Here is a 13247-nt window from a genome sequence, read left to right as displayed (position 1 = left end):
GCCTCTGTGTGCACTTCGTTAATTTTCAGAGCTGTTTCGGTTGACCGAAGGCAGGTATTTTGCAACACTAAAAGCCCGCGGGTGAGATGCACAGCAAGACCTGCAGGTCCAAGTGGCATCTTCTCTGTCCCGAAGGACCGCGGTGGGTCGCGGCTCCCTGGAACGTACACCTGCTCCACCTAAAACACTGCAAATTAGCTTCTGGTGCCGCAGGAGAAACTTCACTGTACACCCAATTCAGCGCAAAATTGTTTCATCTGACTATGAATAGAGCAAGTCATGATCAGAGAGATATTTTTCCCCCAGAAAAAAACTTTGGTTAAAACCACATCTTTTGCTTTATTAAGAGCTGTTAATGAATAGCAGCTCGTGATTCACAGTCCAGATTTAGAGTTTGGGCACGGGAGACTCTCTGAGTCAGTTTTATTGCTGTAAAGCCACTCAACTTATTACCAAATTTAAGTTCTGTAAAATGCAATGCTCCCTCCCTGCCTGCAAGTTCATCTCTTGTCTCCATCCTGGCCAAGCGCGCTCCTCTTGACCTCCTGGGAGTGAAACTATCCGAATCTCAGGTCGTGCACGCCACACAAGCTCTGAGAGCATGCACCACAGCAAGCAGCTCCAGACACGCTGCCCTAACGAGTCAGGCCCCCAAGCACACCACCACGCTATTTATGCAGTCACAGGACGCTTTGGGTTGGAAGGGACCTTAAAGAACATCCAGTTCCACCCCCCTGCCCTGGGCAGGGACATCTCCCACCAGCCCAGGTTGCTCCAAGCCCCGTCTAACCTGGCCTTCAACACCTCCAGGGATGGGGCAGCCACGGCTTCTTGGGGCAATCTGTTCAAATCTCATAAAATCCTGGAATGGTTTGGGTTGGAAGGGACCTTGAAGATCATCCAGTTCCACCCCTCTGCCCTGGGCAGGGACACCTCCCACCAGACCAGGTTGCTCCAAGCCCCGTCCATTTCTTTTTTGAGTTATTCCATTTAATAAAATGTGGGGGTTAAAGAAACATAAACATTGGAGGAAAAAAAGTATACTGAAAAATAAAAACAGAAAGAAATCTTCATTACTACCAGTGGCTGTGGGAGTCATCCAAATGTTGGGTACTACCAGAAAACCTGTGTTACAGCAAACGCACACTGAAATCATCACCTGAGCAGGAGGGGAATAAAAAAAAAGGAAAAAAAAAAGGAAAAAAAAAAGGAAAAAAAAAGGGCAAATCAGCAGATATGATTAGATTACGTAAGTGTGGTACTACCTTTTATGCCTGAGGTCTCTGCATTCGTCTGGACCCTGAGCTGAGTCAACAGCTTTCTGCAATCCTAGTCCATGGCCAAGTGCAGATTTTAAGCCTGACACTGTGTAAGACTGAAATTCTTTTTTCATTCCAGATATCTACAGCCAAATGAACAAACAGAAAGAGATTGCTTCATTTACGATCCTCCCCATTTTTAAGCTCTAACCCTTTGAAGAAAACGGTGACAGCAGAATGGGTTTTGCTTGGCAAAACCAGAACTTGGTCATTTGGAGAAAGGAGCCAAAAGTTCCAGAATCAAAATCTGCCCGGTGCATAATATTGAGGAAGGAATATCTTCCACGTGACCGGGGTTGTTGAGAGTTAGAGCCTGGTCCGACTAGCACATAAAGAACCTTGGACTGGCACCTTAGAAGGAAACAAGATTAAAACGTAATAGTAAAAATGCATAAAGCAATGAAAATGAGCTGAATATTAGCAGTTTTTCACGTTAAGCCCCATCAGGCTCGTGTGGTTACAACCGACATTTCTATGCAGCCAACCTCTTCTCCAGGAGCTGTGGCCACGCGTGCCTCCTGCCCTGGGCAGCCCTGCGTGCCCAGGCTCTCGGAGAAGACTGGGACAGGTATCTCAGACCGCCCGAACGAAGGGCTTCGCTCAGGATGCTCCAACCATTTCAGACGGGGGCGCAGCTGACCTAGAAGAGGACGCAGGCCGGTGGAGATGTGCCCTTTGTTGCCCATCTCCATAACACATCTATCAGCCTCGTACCTGGCTGGAATTAAAACACAGCGCACCCCCGGGGCGGGGAAGCTTCACGTGCTGATGCGGCTTTTGACACATCCCAGCAGCGTATGGCTTTCACTCCTACCACTAACAAGTTGCTGACTTTATGAAAACTCTCTCCGCAGCGATGCGCGACATCTAAGAACCTGCACCTACTGTGGCTCTGAGGTCCCAGGAGATGAGCAGGGGACGCAGAAGATGGCACGGCATGCCTTTGTGGCCAAAAGGAGGTGTCGGCGTAGCGCCAGGCACCCAGCGAGACGTGGCAGTAGCCAACACGCCGCCGGGATGCCGGCCAGGCTAGCCCAGCTTTTAGCGGCTGCGTTTCAAACCCGGGGCTCGCGGGGGGGGCGGCGGCAGAAAGGGAACTCCTCCTTTTGTGGGAGAATGGAAGGAACAAAATGACATAAAAAGCTGATGGCCCAGAAGGACAAATAAATCGCAGGGATGATCCATTTTAAAGGGGAGATACTAAAAGTAGCACTAAGCAAGTCCCAAACTAAGCCCTGCTTAGTTTCAAATCAGCTCAAGAAATAAGAACAAAAGGCCACGCCGTCACGTGCCCGGTGCCCTTAACTCTACCTGGTTCTCAAGGGGTTGCAGGTGCTGGTGGTGGCAGAACAGCAGGCGCAGGCTGTCCACCCCGACCGGCCCCCCCCGGCAGGCAGGGGACGGGACCCACCGCCTGCGTGACACCCGGCTGCACGGAACGCTTCACACCAGAGAGGGCTCTCCTGGGCCCTCTGGAACAGTCCTTACGTTTCACCCCAAAACTTCCCAGGAGTGATGTGAAAGAGCATTGACTTCCACGCGGGTGACAACACGTGCCACAAAAACACCGGGAAAAGGGGAATATTTCCAGCGATGTAAATTCTGAGTAGGAGAAAAGACATGGGAATGCACAGGAGCTGTCGGTGAGACGAGCTGGTTCCCGCAGCGGAAAGAAGGAATATGACGATTTCCCCGAGCACCGGGGAAGAGTGGAGTACCGTTCCCATTAACGCATATGAACACAGACACCAAAACTCAGAAGAAACCAAAACCAAATCCTCCCCAATCCTCTAGACGGGCTGACCCGGCATAGTCCCAGGCTCACCCCCAAAAGGGGTTTCAGAGCATCCTAATATTCACGTGATTGATTTTCCAGGTGAGTAAAAACTTCTCAACCAGGTAAACAGCAGAAAGATTCACTGAGCGCTTGGTCTGATGAAATCTGGGTGAAATCTAAACAAGCTAATGTACTGGTTGGAGATAAATCAGATCCAAATCCCTGCTGTTCCCCACAGCAAAACAGCCCCGTTGAGCAGCAGAACCTCCGAAAAGATGCATTTCCCTCTAAAGGGAGGGCACAACTGGAACAGGCTCAGCTCTTCGTGCCGCAGTAACGACTTTATTAGTGCAGAAACATGCATGGACATCTTTCAGCGCTGACTCCTGGGCACAAAAATTACCTCTCTGCAAGAGGTTCCCATGAAGGGAACCCAAGGTTTTTAGAGGGACCGAGTGTCACAGGACCAGCAGTAGCTGGGGGACACCTGGAGTTGGACAAAGGATGCCAGGGAAGAGACTGGCTGGGAGAAGCGGAAGAAATCACGTCTTTATGGAAAAAAACTGGAATAAAGTAGTGCAAGTCTGTAACCAGGCAGCTAAAAAAAAAAAACCAAACCCAAAACCCGAGATGAGGAAGGCCCTCAGGCATAAGGGCCTTTAAAACAACAGTGGTATGCAATACACTAATTCTTCTGTGGTATGTGGCCCTTGGCCAAAGAAAAGGGTCAGTGTGAATCCGTCAGGTGATGGGACCAAATACTTGTAAAAGGACAAGCCGTAAGGTCGAGTAGGGGGTTCACAACCTAACAAATGCCATGAGAACAGCCTGCAACGAGAGAGACGCAGTTAAGGGCAAAAAAGAAAACAGAGGCTCCGAGAGAGACAGGACCCGAACTACTGCGCAACGGGCAGATGAAATAGGAGGGGACAAGATCAGAGACAACAGGGCTCCACTTCTGCCAGAACCCCGAATTCACAGCTAAGAGGAAATTATTCAAGAGAGGACCCAATAAAGATGCAGTTACTTAATCAAGCAGGGAACTTGTCCAAAGATCATTTTCCATATTTGTATTACTGCATTTCATACCTTAATACGCAGTGCTTTCCCGAAATCACGACAAGGAGCAGGGAACTGAGCTGTGTAGGGGAAGACGGCACATAAATCTGAGAATTTTTTTTTTCTTCAGACTTCTAGAACTTCAACGTCTTCAAAAGGTCAGTTTAATCTTTACGTAAAGTGACCTCTGCAGTCTTTAAAAAAGGTTCCCACGTAACAACACTATAGTTAGCCAGAAGGAAAGTCTTCCTGGCCATCTGTCTCAAGCTCGCATGTCTCAATTTCAAACCTGCGCTCGCTCCCTACCCATCGATGACCCAGACTTGAACTGCCAGATTCCTAACAAGATTCAGAGGCCGCTCCAGCGAAGCACGTCTAAAAGGTGAGTTAGCACTGTGCCCTGAAGAACGGCACGCCTCCAAAAGACGGAGCCCACATAAAGCCACGGCAAGAATATCTAAAGAGGAAAAGAAAATACGAAATGAAGTCTTCGTTTGACTTCTTGAAGATCCTACAAACCCTGTTTGTTTGGAAGGAGCAGACCAAGTCAGTCACCAAAAACTATGCTAGGAACTCCTAGGACAGGATCAGAAGATGAAGCCCAGAAGACACACATTGATGATGGTTGTAAGGTACTGCTCCGTGACAGAAAATATAAGGAAGTTGGCAATGAATTAACAGGTGGACATTGTTTAAACAGAACAATAAACATGTGTTTGGGGTATTCTCACTGAGCTTTATATAAGCCATTGCTAGACTCTTACCCACAACCCCATAAGCTGCTTTTCTTTCTCTCTTCTTGGGAGCCGTGAGAGGTTACAGAAGCCACCGAACCTGTCCTGCTGTGATCTGATCTAATCTGGCCAGTACCGCTTGGATTCCACAGGAAAGAAAAGGAAGACTGTGAAAACGCACAGCTGTGGGGCACGGGGCAGAGAAGGGGAACCGTGTTGGACAGCCTGATTTAAGCGCCAACCTGTTGGGCAGCACAGTACCTTTGAATTTTCCGGCATCTACCTCGAGCACTGACCACTATCTTCCACTTTCTGCCTCAGTACCATTCCCTGTTTGCCAAGTGGGTTCTGTTCTTCACCTTCACTATTTCTCTGTGCTTGGATTTACGGCATGGAGCACACCTCCTAAAACTCGGTCAATTCAGCGAATAGGCAAAAATCATGGCAGAGTTTGCTAAATACAACCAAAGAGAGCAAACACCCGCATGACACATTGTACAACTGGGACTGGGACTCCCCAATACATTTCAAGTCACCTTTTAATTTTAAATGTCCCCCAAAAATGCATGCAGGGTCATCAGCTCATCTGGGACTCACGTCTGAATCACAGAATGGTTTAGGTTGGAAGGGACCTTTTAAGATCACCTAGTCCACCCCCCTGCCCTGGCCAGGGCCACCTCCCCCCAGCCCAGGTTGCTCCAAGCCCCGTCCAACCTGGCCTTGAACACCTCCAGGGATGGGGCAGCCACAGCTTCTCGGGGCAAATAATGTTTGGCTGAGCAAGGCCTTGCCATCCTCCTCAGGCTGAGGATGAAATCCATGTCTCCGGTCCGAGTCTAATGCTGCGAGATACTTTTTTGTTGTTGTTTTTTGGTGAACAGCATGACAGACATCTCCACGTAAAGTGGGGTCATTCAACCACGCGCTCCATTAGCTCACTGCATGAAGGATTTCCCTCGGGTGACAGAGCCGCGGTGTGCAAGAGGCATAAATAACTCAGCAAAGGCTTTATCGGTTCTTCATTCTCCATCCTGAACTGTCACATCGGGTATTATTGCACCTTAAAAAAGAGCTGTTGGGCAGAGGAAGGTCTATACAATGGGTTGGAGAAGACAGTGAAACAAGTCTTGACTTGAATCCTAACTTACATGACCCAGGAGAGGACCAAACCATCATGTAACCAGCAGGTGGACAATCACACCACCAGCCTGCACGTACACTGATGCTGAGCAGCATCTACAGAAGCTGATGCACAAAACAAGAGAGGGCTTACAAAGTGACCTTTGTGGAGTCGCTACCGTGAGCACACTGAGCCATAGGAGGGCCATGCTCCTGGCCTGGAATGCTCTGCACCATCCCAGTGCCCGCTCTCTCTGGGTAGGGACCAGCAGCTTCAGGATGGCTCCAGTAACTCAAAACACCCACGCAGAGAAGTTGCTCCCATCAACGGCTCGAAGGTGCCGTGCGAGAGCCACCTTTCTAAACTAGCACGGCCCTCAGCAAAATGTTTCACCGCCAGGTCAGAACGCCACTGATTGCTTCTAAACCCATCAGAGATGGAAAAAGCCAGTCACCATCAGAACGGTACGGAAACACCTTCCTTCGCTGCCACATACCCTACACTCATAGCATGTGTCAGTGCAAAACTTATCATCGCTTAGAAGAAAACACAACCTTTCCTTCGCAACGGGCAAACCGCATCATATATTGACTCAGCTGTTCTTACAACACGTTCTCGAGTTCTCCTGCATGCGCAGCCAACTTATCACCACCTTATGTAAAGGCAGTTTATCATCATCTGAACTTGATTGCAGTTTTTCTCACAGGGCTCGGAGTAGGCGGGCATCAACACCTTCTCGCACAACCCCAGCAACTTTTGAGATAACGCTGGTTCCTGACAACAGAGGAAACATCTGCAATGACCAGAAGGACATCCCATGCCAGGACGGGGAACGCAGACACCTGCTGGGAATTGCCAATAGCAAGCACGCTCATAGATTTACCGGCGTCAAGCTAACAAACGACCGAAAAGTGGTATTGTCTCAGTGACAAAAATTTCTGAGCAACCCACTTCACGAGCGATTCATGTTTCGCAGACCTCACAGCATTGGTACTATTGACTTAATTAATAGACACACAGAAAAACTGCTCCAAACTTTTCCATAGGGATTTACCATATTATTCAAAGTCTGCAGGGAAGTCACAGCACTAGAGCTTCTCATTCACGGCCAACCAGTTAACGGCACATCCCAGTATCCTGCAAAGCGTCATGGAGAATTAAAGCAGGAGACAATCTGAAATCTTTCATCCAGATACTTCAAAGGCGGCAAGATCCAAACTACCCGGCTTGTTTTTACCAGCGGTGTTTGGGCAGCGTTTAGGTCCCAATCTGTGCCCGCCATTCCCGAATTGTGCCGGCTGCCGTACAGAAAAGAGAGCAAAAAGGGCCCCAGTCCCCATCGCTTCGCTTCTGCACGAGCAGAGCCTTAGTCAGTTTTACCAACGCAAAATACAGCCGGCTCTATGCCCTGCATATAAATTAAAGGTACCAAAGAAAATTAATTAAGTACATTCTGCACCGAGATTTTATCTGATTAATTTTTTAATCATATTTATTTCAGAAGCAATTAAAAACGCTAACTGATATGAAGCAGGTCTCCTGGCTAATTCTGAAGATGGAGAAAGTCTGCCTACAGTCAGCGAGCAAAAACGGAGGGCAGGGACGAGAGAAGAGAAAGAAAACAAAGTAAATGGGTAAATCCAGCTCCTTTCTCCTACCTTCTGCCTGCTGTTCATAAAGGTCAAGATTTTGACAATTATCTTTGCCCTTTTAACCTCTCTCTGAGCAATTATCTCAGCCTTATGGCATCACACAGCTTTCTAACCAGCAAAGTGCAATGACACGACGGGGTCGAGAACAGAGAGCAAGGAGAAGGCAAGTGTGGGGAGCAGTCAGCTAAAATGGAAAAAGGAGATGGCAAAAGTTGTTACAAAACCCCCTTTTTAGGCTGTCTATATAGCAAATCCCATAACGATAATGGGATCTGTGAAGTTCCCACTGTAACAGCACTTTTTCCTGAATTCGCTCCTACAACAATGGTATCAAAGAGGCCCTCAATCAGTTGAAAGGCAGGACGAAACCCCTGCGGGGGGTGCCGGTCCCCTAAAACCCGCAGCCAGAGCGCTCCTGGGGCCTCCCAGCAACAGTTGTCAGACCTGAAATCAAGCATCCTCCTCCCCAGCGCCGAGGCAGGGCGGCAGCAAGCCCGGGGGAAGTTACGCTGAAAGAGCCAAGAATACCTTATCTCAAAGGATAAGGTGGAGCTTTACTTTTCCCCTCTTGCAAAATTGGTTATTAAGTAATCTGCTTATGTCACACATACCAGCACTCCTAACAGCGGCATTACAGCAATATGTCATTACCTTCAAGGAAAGGAACGTGCGGTGCTCGAAATGAATGGGAATGGTTTTCTCGCACAGGAGGTTCAGCTTAGGGCAGTGCCTCTTCCTGATTTCCCCCCCCAAGAAAACCTACGTTCTCGCACTCGCTTTCCCTTCCACGCTCCGAACCCGACCCAGGATCCCTCGTCTCACCAAGTGACATTTCTGGGCACACTTGTGTGCAAGATGAGCGCTGGGCAGCAAAGCGTCATTAATCAATGGAGCCCTCTCGCTGATAAAGACAGCGGAGAGTGAGCTGCAAGGGAATAATTTTTGAATGTCAACAGCTGATATCACTAATACAACAGCAACGCCTTCCAGCGCAGGACCAGACCCAGGTACCATCTTAGAGAAGCATTAAACCACCTCTGGAACCAGGCTAAAGGGACATACTTCTGTCAGATATGGACGGTTTCTATTAACGTTACATTCACTCAGCAAGGGCACGAACGACAACTGCCCCAAGCTGAAAGTGTCTCAACATCCTACTGACCAGAAATGCCCGTTTACCCACCCTGCTTAAAAAAAAAAAACCAACAAGTTCTTCCCTCTCCACCACACCGCTACGTAACCAAATTAGCGAGCACCGTGGCAATTCAGAGCCGCTGTCTCCATCTCAAAGCCGTGACGCCAGGTCGTTGCCTACCACGGAAACACCACCACGCTCTTTCTCTCTTTGTGTATAAGAGGGATGCTCAAAACAACTTCAATATTCTGTCTTGGCCCGCTTGAAATCAAACTGACTCACAAGCAGCGAAAGCAGCCCGCTTCCTAATCGTGATGTAATGTTCCACACTAGGGTTTTCCCTTTCTCTCCTGCAAACTCCCTCAAGCTGGGGAATCCCCAAGCCCCCCTGCCCCAACACAACCCCGCCGGCTCTCTGCTCACAGAGGTTACAACTCCCCTTTCCCTAGCAGAGGGAAAAGAAAACCATCCCTCCTCTCTGCTCAGTTGGTTGGGTTTGATTTTTCCTACAAGTCTGGTGAAATTAAGAGTAGCTTTAAAAAGCCTTTCTGAGAAATTTGATTGAAATTGACTCCTAGGTGAAAAAAATTATTGGGAGAGGAAGAGAGAAGAGGCTAGAGAGGCAACCAACTTCATGATATTTATGTTATTTCCTCATGAAAGCGAGCGAAAAACAAGAACTACTAGAAAAAATACAATACACCTAGAGGTAACAATTCCACTTGCTGTTACCTTCTTCTGCAGAGGACACAACTACTGTAAGCCTCTTCGGAACGTTGTAACTATACCATGAAAGTGGCTGAAGTAATGGAGAGCACTTCAGAGCTCACACCATCAGGTCTCTAGGCAAATGCTCTCCTTGAAACCACTCCACCTGCAGAGCAGAAATCCAGCAGAGAGACATAAAAGCATCTGCGCCAAGTGACAGCCCAAGGTCTTCAACATGATGTTGCAGCCCTTCCATCATTAAACTGGAAGAAGGGAAATTTAGATGAGATATCAGGAAGAAATGTTTTATGATGAGGGCGGTGAGGCGCTGGCGCAGGTTGCCCCGAGAAGCTGTGGCTGCCCCATCCCTGGAGGTGTTCAAGGCCAGGTTGGACGGGGCTTGGAGCAACCTGGGCTGGTGGGAGGTGGCCCTGCCCAGGGTAGGGGAAGATCTTTAAAAGGTTGCTTCAAACCCAAACCATTCTGTGAGTCTACAACTCATTCTATACATGCAGGCTACGACTGAACATGTGGTGCGTGCGTGTGCACTACGTGCACTGATGTACAGGGCATATATCTGAGCGTGAGATGTAGCTGAGGACGCGCTTCTTCCCCTCTGTGCCAAAGAAGATGTCTTCAAAGTGCCAAAGCCTTTAACGACGACTTGCACTGTGCTAACGCCCCAGATTTGCCAGGCACGCTGTGGATTCAAGGCTGTCCCGCTCCAGACGAGGGGAGCAGCGGAGCAGCGACTCACCCACCGCGTCATACAGGCACCGTACATGCGCAAGGGACACCGACAGATGCTACAGCGTCAGCACTGGCCCCGCCACAGACGGCGCCTCCTTTCGGGATTTAGCTAGGTCATTCGCAGAAGCCTGGCGAGAATCGAGGCGCTGCCTTGAGCGCGAACAAGGGAACGAGCCCGTCACACAGCTCCGCGTCTCTCCGGAGGCTCAGACAAGCAGTCGCAGTTCTCGGAGGTCCGTCATGTGCAATTAAGAATACGGGTTTCACCTCCTCTTCTCCTTACCCCAGCGAGATGAAACTACAACTGGTCTGTTCGCCCAACTAAATCAAAGGAGGGTATCTACGTTGAAAGATGGAGATAAACACACCGCATCTACAAATATGACTTCAAGCATTAACCACCGCCTTTTTCGCGGCACCTGCCGACAGTTGGAAGGTCACCACCACACAGCTCTTCACAAACAACTATTTGTATTATATTCCTGGAGCGTCACATATGGGCAATGCACACCACAACAGCACGTGGCAACAGTTAAGACAGTAAAATATAAGAAATGTTCTCCCTCTCCTCCCTCTCGAACGTCTCTGCTGTGCCAAAGTATCAATTATTCTACCAGCAGAAGGCTAATACGAAACCCCTCTCATTCCGACCCTGCAGACAGCAAATGGCTTAATTCAACCCAACACGATGATTTAGAGCTACTGAGGAGAGATTACTTCATAGGAGAGAGGAAGAAAGCACAGCCTTTTTCATGGGAACGACTGCTTTGATTTGCTGGAAGTGTTCTAATCCATCTTTTTGGAGATGATTTTCTTTCATACAGCTTGATCCTTTACCGTCCATTACTGGTGACACCGACAGGGCTGTAAGCCTACACCTTTCAAAACATTTCAAACCAAAAAACCATGGGCACTTGTTTGCAAATAAAGAAATTAGAATAAAATTATATACCTAAGTCAAGAGGGAAGGATAGAACTGGGAGGTGAAATTCTGGCCTCCTTTCCCATCTCGGTAGAGTACGTACCCTATCGTCCTTCCGTCCTACTCCCCCGCTTGTTTATCAAGCCCACAGTCGACTGATCCTCATAAAACAAGAAAAACAGAATTTGCTGCAAATATTTCGTTCCTATCAGCCTAATAATTTTCCGCAAACAACCTTAAACTGAACTCCTTGAAATTCCTTTCACCTGCGGGATGTCACAACATTTTTGGCTGGAGAGAAAATGAAAACACTTTGAACGGAGTCTCCTCTTTTCCTAAAAAGTAAAGAAACTATTTGTTCTCTTATAAAGTTCCTCTTCAAGGGAAAAACCTTCTCTTTATGCCTCTTAAGCTAAAAGCATAACCCAGGCTAACGTCCACCCCGGACACTCGGTACAAATTTTGCTGGTTTTCCCAGTTTTCTTCTCCACCTGCGGGACCTGCCACCGTATTCCAGCACTTCCAAGTGCAGCGGCGACACGAGAGCACTGCCAAAACTGTACTCATAGAGGAAAGAAAACCCAACAGTCCCGATATTTCACAGCCGCTCTGCGAGACGCAGCAATTTTGTGGGAAGGGGATATGTGTGGCAGCAGCACATAACAGCATTCCCTCCTGAACTGAAATTAAAAAAAAAAAAGAGGATTTCTTTAAAAAGTCAGTTTTGCCCCGATCAAGCTTACCGGTGTTTCAGTCCGTTTTAGGATTAATTACTCGGCAAAACAAAGGCGCCCTTTTTCTCCGCTCTCCCACTGTGCCGCTCTCGCACACAACCACAAACAGCGAAGGAACCCTTTCTCCCCAGCGGTCCCAGGTCTCTTACCTTCCACTTCTTCTTCATCACATACATGTTTAAGGAAGGAAGCCCCTCTATCCAGTACTGCCTCGTCCTCCATCCTATAGTAATAGAAAAGAAAAAAGGAATGCTCAGACTTCTCCTGGAGCGAGCTGTTGGAACCAGCCCAGGTCCTGGGCAGGTTAACGTGCAAGCTGCTGTTCATGTTCCTGCGGGCACCGCTGCTCTCCTTCCAGCGCCTGCCGTTCCTTCATAGAGCTCCTCGCAAATGGCGTTTGGTTTAAGCTGGCCTCACGTAGCTCCAATTCTAACCTTGAGAGGACATCAGTGCTGACAGGTGTGAGAAAGGTAATCCCGGCTAGAAGTCTCTGGGGATTTTTTTTCCTGTTTCTTGGGGTTTTGTTGTGGGGTTTTTTTTTCCCCTCCACCTTTTTTCCCTTTTTCTAAAAAGGACGTACACACACACACACACGGAGAGAGAGGCAAGTTTGGGACTGTCTATGCAACAGCCAAGAGTTTGTTGGAATTAGTTGCCCTTTCAAGTTCTTCTCAAAGACGCCGGCTGCAGAACCGCGTACACAAGCAAGCACACACGCTACACACAGACACACACGCGCGTGCGAATGCACCGGGGGAGACCGGCCTCCCGCCAGCCTCTTAATACCAGCACAGCACACTTGTCCCTTGGGAGGCGAGCCGTGTGTCACATGCTGGCCTTACAGAAAGCTGACATACGAGGATTATCCCCAGACCCAGCTACAGTAAGTCAGCCCATCGCAGCACTCATTTATGTGTGTCACCCATTCATTCATCCATTTGGGGACGGGTTTTAGCAGTCGCCTTCTTTCCCCTCCTCCTCTTCTCTCCACCTCTCGTCTGCTTCTCCGTAGAGAAGCGACTCCTAATTCTGCGCCTCCGCCACCGAATTCCTCCTGTGGCGCTGCCCAGAACCGCCGCTGCTGTATTTCACCCCCAAAATAAGACCCTGCACGCTTTCCAAGGCTTCATCCGCAAAGGCACTTTTGACAAGGAAATGCTCAAATAACAAAGCAAAAAATAATAATCTAGCTCTATTAAATAATCTCCTTTCGTGTTGCTTAGAGGCTAAGCACACATTTGCTGCTCACTGCTGGACGGGGAAGCTTTCAATCTTAGTACAACTGGAGATCGAGCTGGTAACCTGTTTTCCTATCGACGGCGAGAAAAAGGCGTATG

At 48.6% G+C, this 13247-nt stretch overlaps 1 protein-coding gene across 1 annotated transcript in view; it reads right to left on the bottom strand.

Annotated features, from left to right (window-relative positions):
* The window catches only part of SLC4A4 (solute carrier family 4 (sodium bicarbonate cotransporter), member 4), a 158997-nt gene extending 146549 nt beyond the window's left edge, over positions 1-12448 (bottom strand). Inside the window, exons 1-2 of the mRNA XM_009886487.1 lie at positions 12345-12448; positions 12060-12133 (exon numbers count right to left, since the gene is read on the bottom strand). Coding sequence (XP_009884789.1) covers positions 12060-12132 — 73 coding nt within the window. The 5' untranslated portion in view covers position 12133; positions 12345-12448. The remainder of the gene's footprint in view (positions 1-12059; positions 12134-12344) is intronic.
* Positions 12449-13247: the final 799 nt, after the last annotated feature.

The sequence above is a fragment of the Charadrius vociferus genome, unplaced genomic scaffold, assembly GCF_000708025.1.
Source record: "Charadrius vociferus isolate BGI_N301 unplaced genomic scaffold, ASM70802v2 scaffold676, whole genome shotgun sequence".
Taxonomy (NCBI): domain Eukaryota; kingdom Metazoa; phylum Chordata; class Aves; order Charadriiformes; family Charadriidae; genus Charadrius; species Charadrius vociferus.
Note: the sequence above shows the minus strand (reverse complement) of the source record. Positions and strands in the feature narration are given on the sequence as shown.